The 21,071-nt window shown below is 39.2% G+C and overlaps 1 protein-coding gene across 3 annotated transcripts in view; it reads right to left on the reverse strand.

The window, feature by feature from the left end:
• LOC137277779 (uncharacterized) overlaps window positions 1-21,009 on the reverse strand; it is a 43,234-nt gene extending 22,225 nt beyond the window's left edge. The window contains exons 1-20 of one of the 3 annotated variants that reach the window (XM_067809705.1): window positions 20,955-21,009; window positions 17,563-17,666; window positions 16,500-16,564; window positions 15,983-16,141; window positions 14,771-14,999; window positions 14,510-14,554; window positions 14,103-14,174; window positions 13,287-13,477; window positions 12,188-12,319; window positions 11,402-11,494; window positions 7,309-7,369; window positions 6,928-6,977; window positions 6,023-6,382; window positions 5,500-5,652; window positions 2,974-3,104; window positions 2,709-2,883; window positions 2,025-2,273; window positions 1,298-1,348; window positions 929-1,075; window positions 624-802 (exon numbers count right to left, since the gene is read on the reverse strand). In XM_067809705.1, the coding sequence (XP_067665806.1) occupies window positions 624-802; window positions 929-1,075; window positions 1,298-1,348; window positions 2,025-2,273; window positions 2,709-2,883; window positions 2,974-3,104; window positions 5,500-5,652; window positions 6,023-6,382; window positions 6,928-6,977; window positions 7,309-7,369; window positions 11,402-11,494; window positions 12,188-12,319; window positions 13,287-13,477; window positions 14,103-14,174; window positions 14,510-14,554; window positions 14,771-14,999; window positions 15,983-16,141; window positions 16,500-16,564; window positions 17,563-17,632 (2,612 nt within the window). In that variant the 5' untranslated portion in view covers window positions 17,633-17,666; window positions 20,955-21,009. Of the gene's footprint in view, window positions 1-623; window positions 803-928; window positions 1,076-1,297; window positions 1,349-2,024; window positions 2,274-2,708; window positions 2,884-2,973; window positions 3,105-5,499; window positions 5,653-6,022; window positions 6,383-6,927; window positions 6,978-7,308; window positions 7,370-11,401; window positions 11,495-12,187; window positions 12,320-13,286; window positions 13,478-14,102; window positions 14,175-14,509; window positions 14,555-14,770; window positions 15,000-15,982; window positions 16,142-16,499; window positions 16,565-17,562; window positions 17,667-20,950 lie in introns of all 3 variants that reach the window. The other 2 variants (XM_067809703.1, XM_067809706.1) reach the window with 2 other exon arrangements.
• Window positions 21,010-21,071: the final 62 nt, after the last annotated feature.

A 21,071-nucleotide genomic window follows, 5' to 3' on the forward strand; every position in this document is an offset into this window, starting at 1 on the left:
GTTTTGTAAGGCTTTTTCATATTCACATATGTTTTGACACTGTAGGTTGTATATGTCATATCTAGCACCATGGAACCCAGGGTTTTACAACACATGCAAAATGTGCATCCAATAAATACAAATGTAGAGATGGACACAGGGAATTATTTTACAGCATCCACAGGGATGCATAAAACATGTACTTATGACTTTGCTAAGTGTTTGGTTGTTTCCGAGCATAATTACACAATGCCATTTACAAAGTGGTCAAATGTAACGCATGTGATATTTGGGATTACACTCTGTGAGTAAAGTACAATCTGGGATGAGGGTGCGAGTTTGAATCCTTCAGCGTCCAGGTTAAAACTAGTATCGTGTCAAATTTCAATTACACTTTCTGAGTAAAGCACTAACTCTGGGATTCAAACTCGCACCCTCATCCCAGAGTTAGTGCTTTACTCAGAAAGTGTAATTGAAATTTGACACGATACTAGTTTTAACCTGGACGCTCATGGGTATTGTTGCTGAGTCCACAGTATCCATAGTTTCCAACATGACACTCAGCAAGCACGGCTCCACATTATTCTAAACTGATCTGAGCATCCATCACAAACTATACACATGACGCAGAACATCAACCTTACCTTTCCTCAGGTGTAGGTTCCTTCTTATGTTTCTTCTTGTACTTCTGTGTCCAGCTGTCCAGAGCCTTCTGATTCTCATTCTGCGTCTCCTTCAGTTTCTTCATGTCTTCTTCTTCCGATTTGAGACGTGAGTCCACCACTTGGGCAGCAGTTGGAACCTGGCTATGCACCTCATGTGCCTACATGAAACATGGAACAAGTGAAAAAGAGATCATTTCATTTCATGGACTGTTTTGACCAATATGTAATGGCGGCTGCATTATCACTGTTCAGTTAATACTGACACTTGGATCTAGAAGACTTACCATCGCTACAACCACCTGCAGGAGAGCACTGGCTCCCTCGTTCACCTCCATCTTCTTCAACTTGGCCTGGAGCTTCTCATATCGCTTAATCATCTTCTTCATGTCTTTTTGCATTTCACGGTTCTCACGGCGAAGGCGTTCCAACTCCTGCAATAATGAAACGTTTGAAATAAATCACCTACAGTAATTTCAGAACATATATAATCTCCTTTTCTCATAACATGACTCATCATCAATCACATTTGGTTGATGAGATATCCACTCAATTCAAGTCACACCAAACGCTTGCTTTAAGTTTGGCTATCAACATTTACACCATCAACAGATAAGTTCTAATAGTACGTAGCTACAAACAGACATAAGCCTCACATCATTTCTCTCTGCAAGCTGACTTGTAAGTTCAGATACCTTCTCTTCTGACTGAAACAAAATAATTTGTGCAAAAGAACGAATTGACAGAAAAGACATAAACATAATGCCAACTTAACAAAATGTAAGGTCCAAACAAAAATTCTGATAAATACACAATATGTTTGTAAAATAAAAATAAAAATAAAAAACAGAGTGTCCTACATTAATGAAACTATTGATACTGGGATAAAGAGAAAATCTAGTGAGTTCAGCACCACTTTGAACAGTGTTCCAGTTGTACTACAGCATGTCCAGTTAGAGTTCAGGGGGCGGTGGGGTAGAATAATGATTAAAGCATTCACTCTTTATGCTGAAAACCCAGTTTGATTTCCCTCATGGGTACAATGTGTGAGGCCCATTAAGGTGCCCCTCGATGTGATATTGCTCGAATATTGCTAAAAGAGGTGTAAAACCCAACTCACTCACTAGTGTTCAGAGACAAAAGGCTAACACATTTCCCATTTTGGTGAACTTTCAAGCATCAGTACGATACTGAAATATCTACTGACATAATCGGGGCAAACCAGGACCCCATTCCTCAAAGCAATTGTAGCGCAGTCATAAGTCTATGTTGAAATATGGGAACTGCAGACAGTGAATTGTGGGGCATTATACAACAAGGCCTGCATGTTCCTGTAACTAAGAAGTTACAGTTCTTGTGGACATCGAATGTGTTTGTATTTACCTCAGCACTTGCAGCCACGTTAGCAGCTGCAGCTACAGCAACTACATCGCCAGTATTACCCTCGGCCAGGAGACGCTCCAGCTCCACGATCTTGCCCTTGCTTTCAGACAGGTCAGCATTCAAAGAACTGATCTGTGTGTGAAGTGATGTCTTCTCTTGATGTAGATCTGAGAGCTGGGTCTGGAGGGCAGACAACTCTTGTTGGGCCTTCTCCAGAGCAGCAACAATTGACGGGTCTGGTACCATCACCTGAACATTTTACAATAAAATATTGATGATGCATATTTTTGGGGTTATTTGTAAAAAAAATCCCAAAAACAGGTGTTAACATTCAAATGTTGTTCAACATGTGTGTGTTCCTAACATCTGAATGTTAACAGTACCCGTTAGGAATTATGTGCCTGGCACATGAAGATCTGTGTTAAAACTGAACTGCAGCAATCCATGCTCATTTTAAGAGTACACTAACGGAATCAAATGACAAGATTTATTCACTCGGTTGACACATGTCATCGCCTCTCAAAGGCATAGACCAATGCTCATGCTGTTAATCATCTGGTTCATCTGTCATACAGGTGAAATATCATCAAGTGTGATAAAAAACAACACTCTAAAACTCCTATATCCCCATGTCCCAAAGAGCAACAGGAAAACTATGAGCAGTTCCCCAATGTTGACACCTACCTCTACTGTCTTCACCTCCGGGTCTTTGATGACAACAGGTACTGGTGCTACTTCAGGCGGCGGAGGAATGTTTCCAGCCTTCACATGGTCCAGGGTCTCTATCTTCCTGTCAAGTGAGGTCACCAATGTGTTGACCTCCTCCATCTGGGTGTATATCTCCTTGGCCGAGTCTGACCTGCAGAGAGTGAGTGAGTGAGTGTATCTGGTTAAACACTGCTTGAAACAAACAAACAAACATAACATTCTATCTTAGTGAAGTCCTTACTTGTCTTTCTCTGTCGGTGGATGTCCATTTTTCTTTTTGAAGTCTGCCTCATACTTCTTAATCTCTGCCTCTAGCCGTGCCTGCTCTGTCGTCATCATGGCCTTCTCTTCAGCAGTCTTTTTTGAGCTTTCCTTTTAACACAGAATTGAGGGAGTGTTTGATTCCTTCTATTGCTGCTAGAGTCCAACAACAAATACTGGTGTGGACACTAAGAATGTACTTCATATAATGTACTGTTTTTTCACTCTGTTGAGCTAACACCTTTATGACTACATCAGGTAACTCACTGTCTGATGCCCAATAGATACAGTGGGTTCTCATTTAATAACATATATTGATCATCCCCTGATTTTTCTTAAAATCATTAACAACTGAAGCTTCCATTGATGTGCTGATTTAACCTGTTAACATGGATACACAAAACTTTGCATAATGTAATTTCCTGAATAAAACTGATGTGTTATACTTATCCTGACTCATACTTACTATACTTATCTCTTCTCTCTCTGTGTGATGATAGTGGAACACTTGAAATCTCTTGAAGTTCCCTTCTACTAGAGGTGGACATACAATACACTCACCCACCAGAAGCCTCCCTTTCCCGCCAATACAGTCACATGACCTGCCATGTCTGTCACTCTCTCCGAAATCTCATAAGCCCACCACAAGAATTACTGGAATTACCGCATCTTCGGGATTCCAAGATCCACATTCACTTATACACTCGCTAGGAATTTTTCTTTGCGGCTACATACTGAATCTTCATTTGATATCTGATGGGGAACCACCTTCTTACACTAAGTATGAGAAGTAATCTTTTCATCATCTAGATATCTGGTTATGTTAAGGTAAGAACTATTACCAAAACTGGTGCAGCGACCCAAAACATGTGACCCATATGTTAAGGTAAGGACTTTACCAAAACTGAGTCATAGGTCACTCATGCACTGACTTATCTTGTATGACAGAGAAACATGGACTCTCAGCCGATGACAAAGGAACAGTTGCCTGGCATCAATGAGTCTGCATGACAGGGTGAGATTTTATTTCAAAGCCAATTTGCCATTGTGAGTTGCTGTGCTTACCACTAGAGGCCCAAACTGATGTATGCCACAGACATCTTAAATGGCTACATCTTGTAGATAGCGGTTAGCAAAAACTGTATCTGATCTCCAAAACCAGTCTTCCATAATTAATGAAATCAAGCAGTTCCCATGGAGAATGAGTGTTGGGGCTAATGCTCTTACTTCATGAGGGTTCAAAGCTCTTGGAGAGTCTAACTCGGCTGCTTTGTATAATCTTAGGATCACTGCTCTGATCTAGAAGGAGAGTGTTGTCCGTGAAACTGTTGATCTGGGAGACAATGGTATTAATAAACGCTTAAATTTCCTTCTTCTAGTACTGCTTTTTTGTAAGAATATCTTCAAGGCTCTTACTGGACACAAAGAAAAGTCTTGTCTGTCATTGGTATGTCTGGTGGATCACTAAAAACAGGAATGTCAGCAGCGATGAACACATGTTTACCAGACACAGAATCAACTGATTTATTAGACATAACTTGAGAGAGCCTACGTTGTTTGTCCTTAGCACGCCTCTGAACAGTATATAAAACCAAATCTGTATCAGATAAATTCTTGCAAAGTTCACAGTGAACAGTGGGAGAACAAATAGATTTGCACGAAGGACATAATACATGCAGATCAACCACTGACAACAATAACTTACATTGGGAGCACAATTTCATCAACTAAAACCAAGTCTGAGAAAACATGCCCAAACCTTATGAAAAATATATATTTCAACAATAATTTCATATCTTGACAACGATAAATGCAATCCAAAAAATTAATACAACTCAATTTAGTTTAAAGGAATGAAAAAAAAGGCAAATGCATCCACCATATCTAAGTGCCTCCAACCATCTTTGTCAGCAATGGAGAGAGTGACAGGCATGGCTAGTCATGTGACCGTATTGCCAGGAAAGGGAGGCTTCCAGTGGGCAAGTGTATTGCATGTCTGCTTCTAATAGAAGGGAACTTCAAGGGATTTCAAGTCTTCCACTATCTTCACATAGACGGAGGAGATAAACATAATAAGTATAAGTCAGGATAAGGAAACATATTCAATACACATCTGATGGCCCCAGGATGGTCCTCAACAAGATTTCACTTCATATTTAATCCCTATGGACCTGTGAAGGTCCCTGGGTAGAATAGGCCTTCAGCAACACATGCTTGCCATAAAAGGTGACTATGCTTGTCGTAAGTGGCGACGAACGGGATTGGGTTGTGAGGGTCGTGACTTGGTTGACGTATGTCATCGGTTCCCAATTGCGCAGATCGATGCTCATGTTGTTGATCACTGGATTTTCTGGTCCAGACTCGATTATTTACAGAACGCCGCCATATAGCTGGAATATTGCTGAGTGCGGCATAAAACTAAACTCATTCACTCATTAATCACTATGAACAATGTGCTTATTCCTGACTCGGTTAACACTATGGATGTTGTGTGTGTAAGTCATACCTCTGCTGCAGTTTTAGATGTCTCTGAAGCAGCCACGACAGCAGAGAGGGCAGCATACTGGTCCTCTAGCATCATGTACTTCATATGCAGTGTTGCTGCATCCCCTGCCTGGTTCTTCAGCACATCATACTTTGCCTGCCACTCTGCTCCATCCTGCACAGTTGTTTTCCAAATGATACACATTTTTCAAGCTCTTCACAAGATAATGATGAATAAATGACTGTGGTTTTACACTTTTAGCAATAATCCTGCAATATCACAGCAGGGCCACCAGCAATGGGCTTCAAAGATTATAACCATGTGGAGAATTGAACCATGGCCTCTGGTGTTATGATAGCACACTTTAATCACTAGACCACACAGACAATACTATTACATTTGGGAAAGGACAAGTATTTTCATGTTGCCTGAAAAATCATTTAGTTCACATGCAACTTACTTATTTCACACAAGTTTTTGAAATTAACCAACGGTATCCAAGTGTACTGGACAAAGGGAAGTAACTCAATTTATAACAACTCACCTTAGAGACTAGAGCCAACTCGGCCTGCAGTTTGTTTATTTCAGCAACCCAGGCTACCCTCTCTTCCTCCATCCTCTCCCGTTCTTCCTCCATGGTTCGTCTTTCATCTATCATCTCTCGTCTCTCGCCATCAATGTGCTCCTTTTCTCTTTCTTGCTGCTCTGGGTCTTTCACTACCGCTGTGCCCACAACAACTGCAGGCCCAGTGTCACCATCAGTCTGGGTTTGGGCCACCGACATCTGTGCACTTGATCGAGGGGCAGCTGCAACTACTGCAGCTCCTACAGGGACGATGGTAGACATCGTGGAGTCTTGTTCAGACAGACGCATTTTCAAACTTTCCACCTCTGTCACCAAAGCCTGAAATCCAGAAGAAAGTGGCAAAGTTTCCAAGACATCTAGAATGGTTTTGTTCCCTACGCTGTTCAGTTTGCCATATTTGTGAGTGAGTGAGGGAGGGAGGAAGCTTTTACATCACCACAAGTGGGCTTCACACATTGTACCCATATGGGGAATCGACCCTGGTTAGCCATTAACTGATGACACAAAGCTGTTTAATCTCAAAGGCAAAGAGTCAACAAGCAAAAGAAATGCAGATGCATTTGCTTTGTGTGAATCCAATTGTAAACAATGTGGATATGCAATCTACATCCATTTCACCATTATTCATGCTGTTCAGCATCATATTCTTTACACAGAAAAAAAATAGAAAAAAAACCAAAATCACACATTGTTGTAAACATCCATACATATGTCCATTTCATCAATATTCATACTCAAACAGAATGAAGCAACATCACTTATTTCCAAGTATGAAGAATACAATATCGAAAATCATTCCAACAACCAATGAGCGAGACATCTGCACATAAATTATGCAAAAGACTGTTTGTCTGTCTACTTACAGCGTTTTCAGTTTTCATCTGAGCTAGTAGTTCGTCATGTTCTTTACCAACTGAAAAATCAACAGCAAGGGTGTTTAATAAGTCCCAGGGAATCATCTCTGGGATAACAGCATAGTAAGGCCAGCCACGTGTATCACACCTGTGAATGTCATAATACGACGTGATAGGGCCTCAACCATATTCAAAATGAATGTTTACTAGATTGGAATGAGTGAGTGAGCTGAGTTTTATACCGCTTGTAGCAAAATTCCAGCAGTATCACAGATTCCATGTGGGGAATCGGGTCTTCAGGATGATGAGAGAATGCTTTGACCACTAGACTACCCCACCAGCCCATATCGGAGAGAATGTATTATGGATTACCTAATGTGTGTCACCTACCCATGATTGCAGATGCATTGGCTTTGTCCACCAGCTGTGTGAAGTGAGCTGTCACCTCGGACTGCAATCAAACAAATGGGAATCATTCTTATTTGGTCACCAAGTTACAGGCAAAATCAATATGAATTCATTTTATTAACTAACCTTACTTCTATTTATTTAGCATAATTCTCTAACCTTTCCTCTCAACAACAATTCAGGCTAACATATTGTATAAGTTCTATAATACAGATGGTCTGATGAGAACCCACAGCATTCTCATTTGGCCATCACAGTTTCATATTTTGTATAACTGTCATCATCTAAAAATATCAGGAATGAAAAAATGTAATTTTCTGAATAAAATTTATATTTTATATTTCTCCTGACTAATGATTATTATGCTTATCTCCTCCCTCCATGCAAAGATAATGGAACACTGGAAATCTCTTGAAGTTCCCTTCTGTTTGAAGCAGACATCCAATATCACTCACCGGTGGCCTCCCTGTTTCCCTCATGGTCAATATGGTCACATGATCAGCCATGCCTGTCACTCTCTCCACAATCTCATAAGCACGACACAAGAATTACTGCTAATACAGCGTGTCTGAGAGGGGCTTTTGGGAGGGCTTGACATCATGAGTCAGGATAAGGATAAAATATCAATTTTATTCAGAAAATTACATAATTTACCTTATCCTGACTCATGCTTATTATGCTTACAGAACGGTGTTGGGTCAGGCCATGCTGGATTCTGTTACCTGCCCTATGAGTAAGTCCAGTACTTCCCTACCTTTTGGGAACTGTAACAGCAGTACTTCGGTCCTGTTCTTCCAATGTTCATCCGAGAAACTGGGGTATCACATCCAGTCAAACTTGTCTTCTTAAGAAGCAATTGCTGACTGGAACGATACATACTGGATGATATACAGATCAGCTAGCATCCTACTTATGTCTTCTGCATCTGTATGTCAGGATTTCTGTCAAGACCAGCAGTGATCCTTTCACATGTACAAGTATCTTTATTATGAGTACAGGGTCATAATCACTCATACTAGTCTCTTCGAGACATGTGCATGGACCCTAAACCACTATACTCTGCAGTGCGTCTTTGTCTCAACAAGTCACATGATAAAAGGGTGAGTGAAACTCAGCACCTTTGTGGAACTGTTATTTGTTGTGTGACAACAAGTGGCCCAAAATGGTGAATGCCAGCGACATCCTCCATGGTGATGTCCCGCAGATAGTATTTGGCAAACACCATGTTTTGTTTCCAAAAGCAGCCCTCTATTATCATTGAAAGTGAGCAGTTTCCATGTTGAGTGCGGGTCAACACCAAGGCTCTTACTTCATGTGGGTTGGAAGCGCATGGAGGTTCAAGTCCTGCTGCTTTGTAGGCCCTCAGTATGTATGTATCGGCTCTCATCCATATGGAGATAGCGTTGCGCGATACTTCTGTAAGTGTCTCAGTTGACAAGGGGATGAACAGGTGATTGAATCTTTGTCTCCTCATTTTAGGTGTTTGGAGATATGCTTTCAACAATCTGACAGGGCATAATGATAAATCCTGTGTAACATTTGGCCTGAGGACTGTAGATAATACCAGGATATGGAACTGTGCATGTTTGAAGAGCAGAGCACGTATTTCTGACATCTGTGCTGCTGTTGCTAGGGAAAGTAGAAACAGCATTATCTGTGTCAGCTGTTCAAATATGTCCGATCTAGCGGCTTGTAGATACCACTTGTGAAATGTTGGTGTACAACATTCAAGCCCCAAGCTGGCACCTTAAACCTGCACTGCTGGTCTTCCTGCTTGAACGGGCATAGTAGGGAGTGCAATTTTAGCTAAGTGCTGCCAGATATGTTGATAGTGTAGAACCTTCATGTCCTCTGGTATGTCGTGGATGACAAAGGTATTCCGCCATTTGAAGTTATGTGGCTTTCAATGCAGTGAAGCCTTTCAGCTTGGCATATATCTCAAATCGCATCCATATATCATCACATAAGTTTTGAGTAGATCTGCACAGAGCTGAGGTGACTGCCTTCACTGCTCTAGTGGAATATCCTCAATGCAGACTTTGATACAATCAATGCGTGAAGCCATGTGGAATTGGCGTGTGCTTGTTTAGTGTGCAGATAGAAAAGTAGGTTCCTCCACTCTGCGAGTTTGAGTGATGGTGGTCCTGGTTCTTTGATGAGTACTGGGAACCACTCTCTTGCTCTCCAGTTAGGAGAGATCAAAGATGGTTGTAGCAGCGTCATCTGTTTTATCTTCCTGATAATTCTCAGAAGAAATACTGGAGGTGGGAATGCACAAGCGTTCAATCATTCCCACAAGATGCTGAGAGCATCTGCTGCTCATGCAAACAGATCCAGTACTGGAGACACAAATATTGGTATGTGACTGTGTAAATGTCTGACTGATGAGTAGAAACACCTCCCGATATAACATCCATTCTGTTGATGATGGTTGTAGAGGACACGATAGGGCATCGGCCATGATGTTGTGTGCACCTGGGATGTGACAAGCCTTAATGTGGAGATTCAAGTCGTCAACAATGTTGAAGAGTTGAAAGGTCGGCTGTAACAGTGTGTGAAATCACGTTGATCCTTGTTTTTTTGTCAGTAGAATGCTACTGTGGAGTTGTCATTGTGGACCATCAGTAGTTAGTTCCTCAATGCTGTTGACCAGTGTCTTACTGTGCTAATTACAGCTTTCATCTCTATGTGGTTGATATGCAACCTCGTCTAGGTTTGCTCCCTAACCTTGTAATGACTCATCTATGTAGAGATGACTGTGGCAGACTAGCTCTATCAAGTAAGTCCACACACAAATGTTGTAATGGGCATAGTTGTAGTCTTCTCCTTCACCTCAAAGGCTGCGCTGAGGTGAGTAGACCTAGAAGACACTGCCACTGTCGAAGTGGTAATGGAGAGACAGTAGAAGTTGCGCTATGAAGGCTTGAATCTTGTCTCAACATTTCTGTTACGAAGATTCTTATTCCCCAGATTGTAGAACTTGCATCATATACATCTCTGAATACATAATAATCTTCTGGTACTATTCCGAGTTCACCATGTTCATTGATGCAGGAACATTTCAATCAGCTGAATATTCATGACAGTCAGTGAGGCAGTATGAGCCAGTGCACTCTACATCTGTAATAAAGATGTTGGCACAGGAATCTTAACAAGATGCCGTGAAGATGCGTCTGTCTTCATCTTTAGAATACCTGAAGCTCTGTATCTCAGGTAGTATATATATCTTGTTCATCGGGAGGGACGATATCCTCACTTTGCAGAGGAGCTGGTGTGTTGTTTCATCAAAGAGCTTGTAGTTGAAGAATTCATCTTTAGGAAGAGAAAGGCTTCAACTTCTTAGGCTGAGACAACAGCAGTTCTGATGACGACCTCCTCTGACACTTGGACATAGTTTCACTGGTCCCTAAACCATGTGCCCAGGGTATGTCAGACGATTCAAGATAAACATGAATATCAGCAACTAAGCACAAAGTCTCAGTTGATCAAAAGCCGAGTGCACATACATAAAATTCACAAAATTCACATCTTAATGATAATACAAACCAAAAGCCGAATACAACATAATTGGGCTAAAAAGGTCTGAAATAGTCAAATAACTGCCCTATTGGTACTCCAAATGTTTCCAACTGTTATCGCTGGACGATGAAGGAGAGAGTGATAGGAGGCATAGCTGGTCACGTGACCATACTGGCAGGAAACAGGGAGGCTACTGATGACTGATATTGTATGTCTGTTTCAAACAGAAGTGAATTTCAAGGGATTTCAAAAGTTCCACTATCTTCGCATGGAGGCAGGAGACAAGCATAACAAGCGTGGGTCAGGATAAGGAAAAATAGACACATCTGAGGCAGAGGGAGTGATTGAGTTGTTACGCTGCATTCAGCAATATTCTAAAATCATCATGGCAGGGGACACTAGAAATGGGCTTAACAGGATACACCCATGTGGGGGATGGAACCCAGGTCTTTGGCATGACGAGCTACTACTTAACCACTAGACTACCCTACTCCAACAATGTGAGCAGAGACCAGATACCGCTTTGCTTGAGGATGAGAGGGAGACATAAGCAAACCTTTTCCTTTTCCAGTCTATCAATTTCCACCTTGTTTTTGATCAGGAGAACCTTCTTGTCTTTAAGTAATCTGTTGTTCCTTTCAGTCAGACTCTGGAAAATATAAATGTGTGGTGCAATGCATTTAGGAAAACAAACTTCTATTACAAAGCACAATAAGTTACAAATTCAAATACCTTTGCAATAACAGACTGATGAATATCAATTACCTAAATTCATCTTTATTCCATCTAACAGCTAATTTCTTCAACATTACAAGCAGCAATATTCCAGGTATATGACAGTGAACTGTAACTTGTGCAGAGAAGTGTGCCTGGACCAGATAATCAAGTCATTGATCCCACTAGATCAACCTAATCAAAAAGTCTGAACATGCCATTCATAACAAAACAAGAATAGACACTACAAAATTTTAACCCAAAACCTTGGGAATTCATGCATGTACACCATAGTACATCATACTAATGTGCAATCAGACTTTCAGACCAGAGACTGTATATTGGTATATGGTCTCTGTTCCGACTCATGCGAATACTGACGGACCAAGTAGCCCATGACCTGCATAAGCATAGAACCAGGAAACCCTTACAGAAAGTGGAAGGTCAATGGCCACTTCAAATCAAAGCTTTTTAGAACATAAACATATTCTTTATAATCGTTAAATTTGTACTTGTCATGATAAGGCTGAAATACTGCCAATATTAACTATTAAATCCCTCCCTCAATCCCTCAGATCAACAGCATTCTATTGTGACAGAACATGCTCTAACTGAGGAATGATCTCACCGCAAGGACTTCGTTCCAGTAGGCCTCCTTCTTGGAGAGTTCTGTCCTGTGGATGTCGATCACCTGTCGGAATGTTGTCACCTTGCCCGAGTACTGCTCCCTCAGACACAGGACAAATGCGTTGAACTGGGACTGGTCACACAGAAGAAAGGACAGTGTGAGAAATAAAGGGCGTTTCTAGAGTGCTTAAGAAATTCAGCTGGAGAATTTGGATAAAAGATGACCTAAAAATAATATCAAGATGTCAAGGCTTCACTGATTTTCATTATTCACATTGATATCCAACTCAATCCAATTACGGTGAAACCAATGAATCAATGAATCATGGATAATGTCCCTTTGGATGTATAAACCTACTGTCAAACAAGGATAAGTTAGACTGTCGCAGAAAACTTCATGAGAAGTATACAGTGCAGGGCAATGAGCAAATCCATTTTGTTTGTGAAAGGGAGAGAAGATGTAGGCTAGTGCACATGCAGTGCATGATGATGAAACTGATTCAGCGTGTATTTGCACACACCTTGCTCATAAGACACTCAAGTGATCAAACTTGATCATGGACAACCTGGGATCCCATCATTCACAATGGCAGACACAAGCAAGTAGCACAGATACATTCTAATATGGGTCAGTTGTCAGGCTGGTGCTCAACTCATTCCTCTTTGCCAGTAAAAGTTCTTTAGAAAGTCATTTGTGAGTGATTTACAGTTTCAAGCTGTAATGTTTATGTCAAGCATATCTGTCTACCTATCCTTCTATGACATTCATGTAAAACTGTCAATAGTACTCAATACTTCCACATGTTTTCACCTAATTGATACCTGTCATGTTGAAGCAATAGTTTTAAGTGGCATTCCAGAAGCTGTAGAGTATTGTTGGGTATTACAGAGCTGCTGTCACTGCATCATGACATGGAAATATAGGTATTGCATACAACAGAGCTTTTATTGTGTATTGCATTTACATGTCAGGTTTCTGTCATCCATCACACTAGTTACTTATTGCACCATCTTACAGCATCAACTTGCTTTACCTTTTGCCCATGCTGGGATGAAATAAAGAAATTAACACATCACACACAAAATCTTTAAAGTTTCACCTGTGTCTCATCCTCAATAGCTCGGTAGTGTTTGTCAATGTCATGAACGATTCTGATGTGATTTGTCTTCATGTTCGCCATGTCGTCCATGATGCGTGATATGGTTTTCCGAGCATATAAGTAGGGAATGTAGGCATTCTGTTCTGGACCCTCGACCTCCAAACCAGGCTTTGATCTAAGGCTCACTGCATCTGGGGAGTCAAGACAAGGCATCACAATCACTGAGATAAGGGACAAGTTCTGCTGAACATCAGAAGCATAAAGAGTGGCAGATGAGTGGGCTATCAACATTAAATCACTGTAGAGGCAGGAACCTTTACACTTCATCTCCTCAGACAGACTTGAGGTTACTTGATTACCACAGAGTTTTGACACATGAAGATGTGGGTTACAACGGGTCTCCAACAAATCAGGCACATCATAAGAGGTGATAAACAGGATTGGATGGTCAGACTTGATGTACATTGTAACCCTATTGTGGAGATTGATACATATGCTATTGAGCACTGGATTGTCAGGTCCAGTCATGATTATTTACAGACTGACGCCATATAGCTGGAATATTGCTGAGTATGACATTAAACAACAACCGAACCAAACCAAACTATAGTGTTTTGAGTCATTTCAAAAGCTCCATTTCCCTGAGCAAGTTTGGAAAATAACTAAGGGCCAAAAGAACAAGATCATGGAAACTATACAGCATTCATAACATTTATTGGTTTTCTTTCAACATTTTTATCCATCCGTTTCCAGTAAAGTCCTACAACACACTCTGCAACAAGTCTAAGATAGATGACAAAAGAGTTAACAAACCACCTTCTCCCTTCTCCTTTCCATTCTTGTCAATGCAACTGACAACTGTTGATGTTGACTTTGCACTGGAAGGCCCTATAAAGATATGCATTTAACAGATTTGAAAGTAAATCTCTGTCTCACTTAAAATAACACAAGTATAACTTGAAAAATCATGTAGAGCATGAACAAGTTACAAGGCATCGATTCGATAACAACCTTTTCCTTGGCACAAAATGAGTGTAACTAGAGAAAACATGCGCAATTCACTCGTGAACATGATCGATTGACTCAATTTTATAGTTTCTGCAAGAATGCCACTGTTACAGTTGCTTTCACAATCAGAGGTCATTACTATGATTTGATACCTTTGAGTGTCCAATTAGAATCAAGTAATATCCAAATAATGGTGGGATAACTAATCAACTCACGCTGTTTGGATCCTGTTGGAGTTTCACTTCTATCAGTCCAAGCCTCTATAAGATAACAAGGGAATGTTCAAAGGTAGGCAGTGAAATACATGCATTAAAATTCATTTTTTCTTAAATTATGTAAATGAATATTCTGATGAGAGGGAGAGAAAAAAGAGAGAAAAACATACAGTGCTCTGTTTCAAAAAAAAAGGTGCTTAAATGATTTTATATGGCTATATGTCATTATTCCCCTTATATATATAGCAGTATAATGCTTACCTCTGGCAGATGGTGTTGATCTGATGGACACTGCACTACCCATGTTGGAGGAGCTACCCTGGGGCAGAGGCTCAACAACATTCTTGTTGAAGGGGGATGGACTCCTGCGAACTCTGGGTGACGTGAGAGAGTTGGGAGTACCAGGTCGTGAGGATGGAGTACCAGGTCGTGAGGATGGAGTACCTGGCCGTGATCGGTTCTTCTCAGTGACTGAATGATTATCTGCTTCCTAAATCAAAACAAGGATCCAAGAGTCTGGTACAAATTGTTGCAAGTGGACATAACCTATGACATTTATCATTCTCTTTACATGATAAATTCCAGGAAGATAGACCTGTGGACATTCAGACTAGAATTGATCTTCAGTAATTAATGCTTGTCAGAAGAGGCTACCAACAGGATTGGGTGGTCAGACTTGTTGACACATGTAATTTTATCTTAGTTGTGTAGATTAATGCTCATGTTGATCACTGGATTGTGTGACCGAGACTCAGTTACTTACACATTGGTGCCATATTGCTGAGCATGGCATGAAATGAAACTCAATCAGTTCAAGAGCACATTGAGTGAGTAGGGGTTTATTGCCACTTTGAACAGTTTTAACATTTAGGGAGATGTTTGTTTTTAACAGTATTTTATTTAAATTGTCAGCTGAAATCTACAGTTATAGTGAATGCCATAAACATTGCTTTGGTCCCTACAACCTCAACAGATGATGTCACAAGGAAGATGTGAACCAACCATTACAGGATTCCGGCAGTATTCTAAGGTATCCAAGCAAAGAATGAACTTAGTGTTTGAAAGTCATTGAGAAGCTGAACAAACATGAATGCATGACATGTTTTATGGATAACAATTTATTTTTATTCTTTGAACATTTCAGAACAAAGAATAAAAGGATGTTGTTATCCATTAAATGTGTTTTGTAAAGAATGAATGGAGAGCCTGAAGAATAATTCTTTATGGGTCTTCAAGAGATGAAAATAGTAAAAAAGCTGTCTCCATCTTGCTTGCCATCAAAAAAGCACTTAGGAAGGTATAAATGTGAGAGTCTTGTCCTCTTCAAAGTCAAATGGACTGACAGAGGGACACAGACAAAATAGTGTTTTGGAGCAGACAGAATGCTGTTCACAGACAGAGGCCAGCATACTGATCTGATCATATCATCTTAAAACAGAAATTCAAATATTCGGAACAAAGAATTCATTTCACCTGCGAACCCTTCTCTTTGGGAGGTTCTGTCTTAGCTTTATTGTCATTTTCTTCTTGCTTGGCTTCCAATTTGGTTTTCTTTTCTATGCTTGTATCCCTTTTCTTCTTCCTATATTTGACTGGACTTTCAGGTGCAGGCTTGCTGGGCTCATCCTGGGACTTAAAACAATATAAAAAGCAATTAACTCTTGCAATCATTTAAAAAATATTACCATTAGAACAGTTAATGATCATAAGATGAAATATATCTTAAAAAGGAAATACAAAAGCTTTATCCCAAATTTAATAAAGTTTAAACAAAGAAATATATGTGTAACTTGTTACTGTGGTCACAATATCTACAAAACAGTGGACATCATGCACTTGTTATTTGCATAATATCCACACAACATTAACACATCTTCCTAACTAGGATGTAACAGATATGACCATAAAAGTAGCTTGAAAACATGACGGCAAATTTTACAGGTTACTTCCTAGTTTTTGAAAGGACCTGTACCATTTGCATAGCACAAACCTGTAACGTTGTATCCAGAATGTTTTCATCCTCAGCACCAGACACAACCAAAGGTGGATTTTTGTCTGTGAAATGAACAAATTGTATCAAATGAATTTGTGTTAGAAACTATCAGTCACCCTTACTCACATTAAGGTTTATCCACCTTCCTCTGTGGGGTCCTCAGTACCCTTTTGTTTCTAGGATTATTTTTAGGTTACTTTATGAGTAATTACAGTTAGAGATAACACTCAGAAATGCTTTCCTGTTACATGCATTAGAAACCACATCATGAACCATATATGATACATAATGAGGTATGTTTTCATCAACATTTACAGTCCTCACATGAAGGGATTCAGCTGTCCGTTTGACTAACACAGTTGCAAATGAAAACAATGAGTGGCCAAAGGATTCTTGTTTGTAGGCTTCACTAAATCACAAAACACTACTAGACATTTAACAACCTACTCTAGAAATACACTTTTCTTGTCATTTAGAAATACACTCTTCTTGTCATTTAGAAATGCACTCTTCTTGTTATTTAGAAATGCACTCTTCTTGTCATTTAGAAGTACACTCTTCTTGTTATTTAGAAATGCACTCTTCTTGTCATTTAGAAATACACTCTTCTTGTCATGTGGTAGGCTTGAAATGTACTGAAAGAATGATTTGCTATTGTGCTTTTTCGAAATCTTACCTCAATGATAATATCATTGTTTACAGTTTAGCACATGACTTTGTAAACATATCTTACAAATGCATCATATGAAATACGATGGTGATCCATGAAGATCCAGGTTAGATTTGGTTTTCAGTAACCCATGCTTGTTGTAAAATACGATTACCAGAATCAGGTGGTCAAACTCGCTGACATGGTTGACACATGTCATCATATCCTAACTGTGCATATTGATGCCTGTGCTGTTGATGAGTGGATTATCTGATCCAGAGTCAATATTTTTTACAGACCACTGGCAAAAAGCTGGAATATTGTGGAGTGCAGCATTACACAAAAACAAACCCCTCAAACACATGATAGCATACATAGAAGGATTTGAACAGATAATATTAAATAGTTTACCTTCCAGAGGAATAACTTGAGTTGCACTCTTGGATGACTTTTTCTTTTTGATCTTTAGCTTTGATGCCATTCTGCTAAGCTACTGGGATGAACTGGGAATCCAACTGAAAAATTGTAAAATGGATATTCATGAATATTGTTAATTACTTTGCTGCTGCTGCTGCTGTTGCTGCTGCTGCAGATGATGATGAAGAAGAGGATGAAGAGGAGGAGGAGGAGGAGGATTGTCAGAAATGAAATCATAATGACAATAATCAACATTAAGAGTAACCTGTTTTGTATGTATATATATATTTATTTGTCTTACCTCACACATAAATATCGTTTTCTGATTGGCTGAGTGCCCTTCTGTTATTTTCAGTGTACCCAGCTTACACACGTGGTACATTGCAATACACCCCGCTGCCACTAGCAACTCACTCTTTACTTTGTGGTAGTTAATTTTTTTCCATCTCAAATAACAGTAAATGACATGTGATGAACGGAAATTACTGATGTTTTGCGAATGGAAATGGATGGAAGGGAGATAACTCTGTAAATCTGTTTTTCACGAGTCGTCTGCAAAATCTAACGATGGCCACAAAAACATTTGACTCTCTTTCCAACAAATAAATTTTGACAAAACCTTCAAAGGTAGTCCTTGTGAATATTAACAGGAGGAATTACATCGTAGTGGTTATACTTACACAATACCTACGGGAGAAAACAGCAAGATGCAAGATACGAATTGTTTGATTCATACAGGTTGGCTGAAGTGTACGCTCTGATACCCATGCTTCACACAGTTCAAAATTAACACTGAGGTGTTCAGTAAGATAAATACAAACAAACATTGATGATACCTCAACCCATCCCCTCCTTATAACCAGTGAAAACATACACGTAAATAAATAAATAAATAAATAAATAAATAAATAAATAAATAAATAAATAAATAAATAAATAAATAAATAAATAAATAAATAAATCCTCACATAATCAACATTATAACCTCACATAATCAATATTTACACACTAAGATGTTTCACAAGGCACATGAATGAATATCAACAATTATACACACCTTCATCAATACGAAATGTTCATAAAAACATAAGTCAGAACCTTTGACAGTTCGCATTGTATCCACATGACAATATCAAGATCAGTTGTGAGTTACGACAACAATATTGAGACCTTATGGTGAACAGTTATTGCCAACAGCTGACAACAACATAATATTGAAGTTCATGTCTAAGAATGCTGATACGAAAGTTTTTGTCAGGAAATGTTCAGAATTTGTCTGCTTATGCCTATCTTAATAAAAGAAACCTCATTTAAACACGGACAAGTTCCAGTAATCGTGAATGAAAAGCTCACAAAATATTCTATATCACTTTGGAGACTTTTACTGAAAAAAACCACATGCACAGTTGCAGATAATTTCATATAATTATAACTATTTGATTGATCTTTCAAAGACATCATAATTGCTTTCACCAGGTAACTTTTCATATAGAATTGTAGTAAAATAAAAAAGATTGTGTCTGAAATAGGCTTCCATAGTTATTTTTCCTGAACAACACCACACCTACTGGGATCATGACCTTTCAGCTTTACCAACTACCAATGCAGATGACTAACCAATCGATGTTGTCATGAATGAAAACTAGTTTTAGGGCTCATTTTTGTCTCAGTGTTTTTCAATACTGTGTATACCCATGTATAATGCGACGCCCCCCCCCCCCCCCCTCTACACCCCTTCAAAATCGAGGATAAATCATATACCCTGTGTATAATGCGACCATGGATGAAGCACATCACCGGCGCCAATAAAAAAGTGTTCTGTCATGCTTTGTTGTTATTATACGAAACTTTATAGAGCATATTACTCCAAAACAACCTAGAATGAAGCACACATCCAATAAATATGTGTTTGTCTTGTGTTGTTGTTTTTTCTACGAAAGCTTTGTCAAGTGGATAACTCCTAAACAAGTCGCTAGGTCACATGTGCTGTAGGGACCATCTTCAGCAAACAAAATGTATTTTCATTACAGGTTATATGTTTATTTTGCCGAGTATTTCAGAATAGGCATGTAACCATATAGTTTTCTGAAGGAACAGCGTGATTGCAGTGATTATTTAAGTTAAATACATAAAAATATAGAAGTAATATACTAAATACATAAAAGAAATATGAGACGATCCTGCTCGTGAAACACAGGAAGTGTTTGCTAACTGAGTGTGGAGTTTATATTTCTAACTTGGAGAGTCAACCAGCGACAATTTGTCATTCTCATGTCTGTTTACCGTGTCAGCTGGCATGTAATTTGTATATCTGGATCGGTGGTCAGAGTATTGGTATTTGCAGAGAATATACGTAAAAAAACAAGGCAACAAGATAAAAACGGTCTTTATTTCAGATATTAACAGTTACTTCGGACTAAATGCGAAGTTTTCTTGTGTGTAATGCGACCCCCCTTCCTGACCCCCTCATTCCAGGTACGAAAAACTCGCATTATACGTGGGTATATACGGTATGTGCAGAAGCATAAAAATAATATCATGTTTCGGGTCCCTATGTTTGCTAGGAGACTTTGGATGAAATTTCTCATCTTCAAGCTTGTGATTTCCAAATCATGACAGGAGGAATACGAAGATGACTTCTTCGTAACAAACACAAAATCTGACATCACGACTTAAAGTGTAGCTGGCATGTGGACCAAGAAATGGTAGGCATGATTAAATGCTGATGCCCATAAATTTACATCATGTCAAGATATACAAACACACATACACTGAAACACTCAACTGTTATTAAGACATTATCATCCATACATTATCGATTATGATCGAGGTGTGACAAACAAAATCCCCACAAAATCGAATTTTAAGTTCTCTTCGAGTTCCCCATTGAGTATAAAAATCAGTCATGGATGAATGGACATGATATACTAAATGTTAGTCCAAACAAGATCTCTATTCAAACAAAATAACATAACTTATCTAAAGTTAGAGCTTGAGCAAATTTCATTTCCTTAAATAGCGTTTTAATTGTTATTGTCGTCTCAGAACAGATCTATAGATATGAAAAAAAAAAATGTCAAATATTGTGTTCTTAATTGTATTTTGTCATATTGTTGTCACAAACTGTTGAGCTCATGTACAGTAAAAACACTGTTCAAATATTTGGATGACACGCAATGTTAATGCACACATAAATAGTTTTGAGACGAAGATTGATCGCCAACCGTGGCAGGTGCGCGATGATCGTGATTCTGGATCACTCGACAAATTTCCTTCATGGAGTACTAGGTACACGGAATACATGTTTCAACTTCATTCTAAATCTGCGAGAAAGATATTAATAAAGTTATTTGTTGATATGTGACACCAAGAAATGACATACCTACACTTTCTCCTTACGTCAACATGCGGCGGCCATTTTGAAGCTTCCTCGAAAACTATGGAGATGGTGACGTCACAACAGGAAACGTCATCAAAACATGTGCTCTTATTTCGCGAGCAGA

This window comes from Haliotis asinina, chromosome 3 (assembly GCF_037392515.1).
Source record: "Haliotis asinina isolate JCU_RB_2024 chromosome 3, JCU_Hal_asi_v2, whole genome shotgun sequence".
NCBI classification, from domain to species: Eukaryota; Metazoa; Mollusca; class Gastropoda; order Lepetellida; family Haliotidae; genus Haliotis; species Haliotis asinina.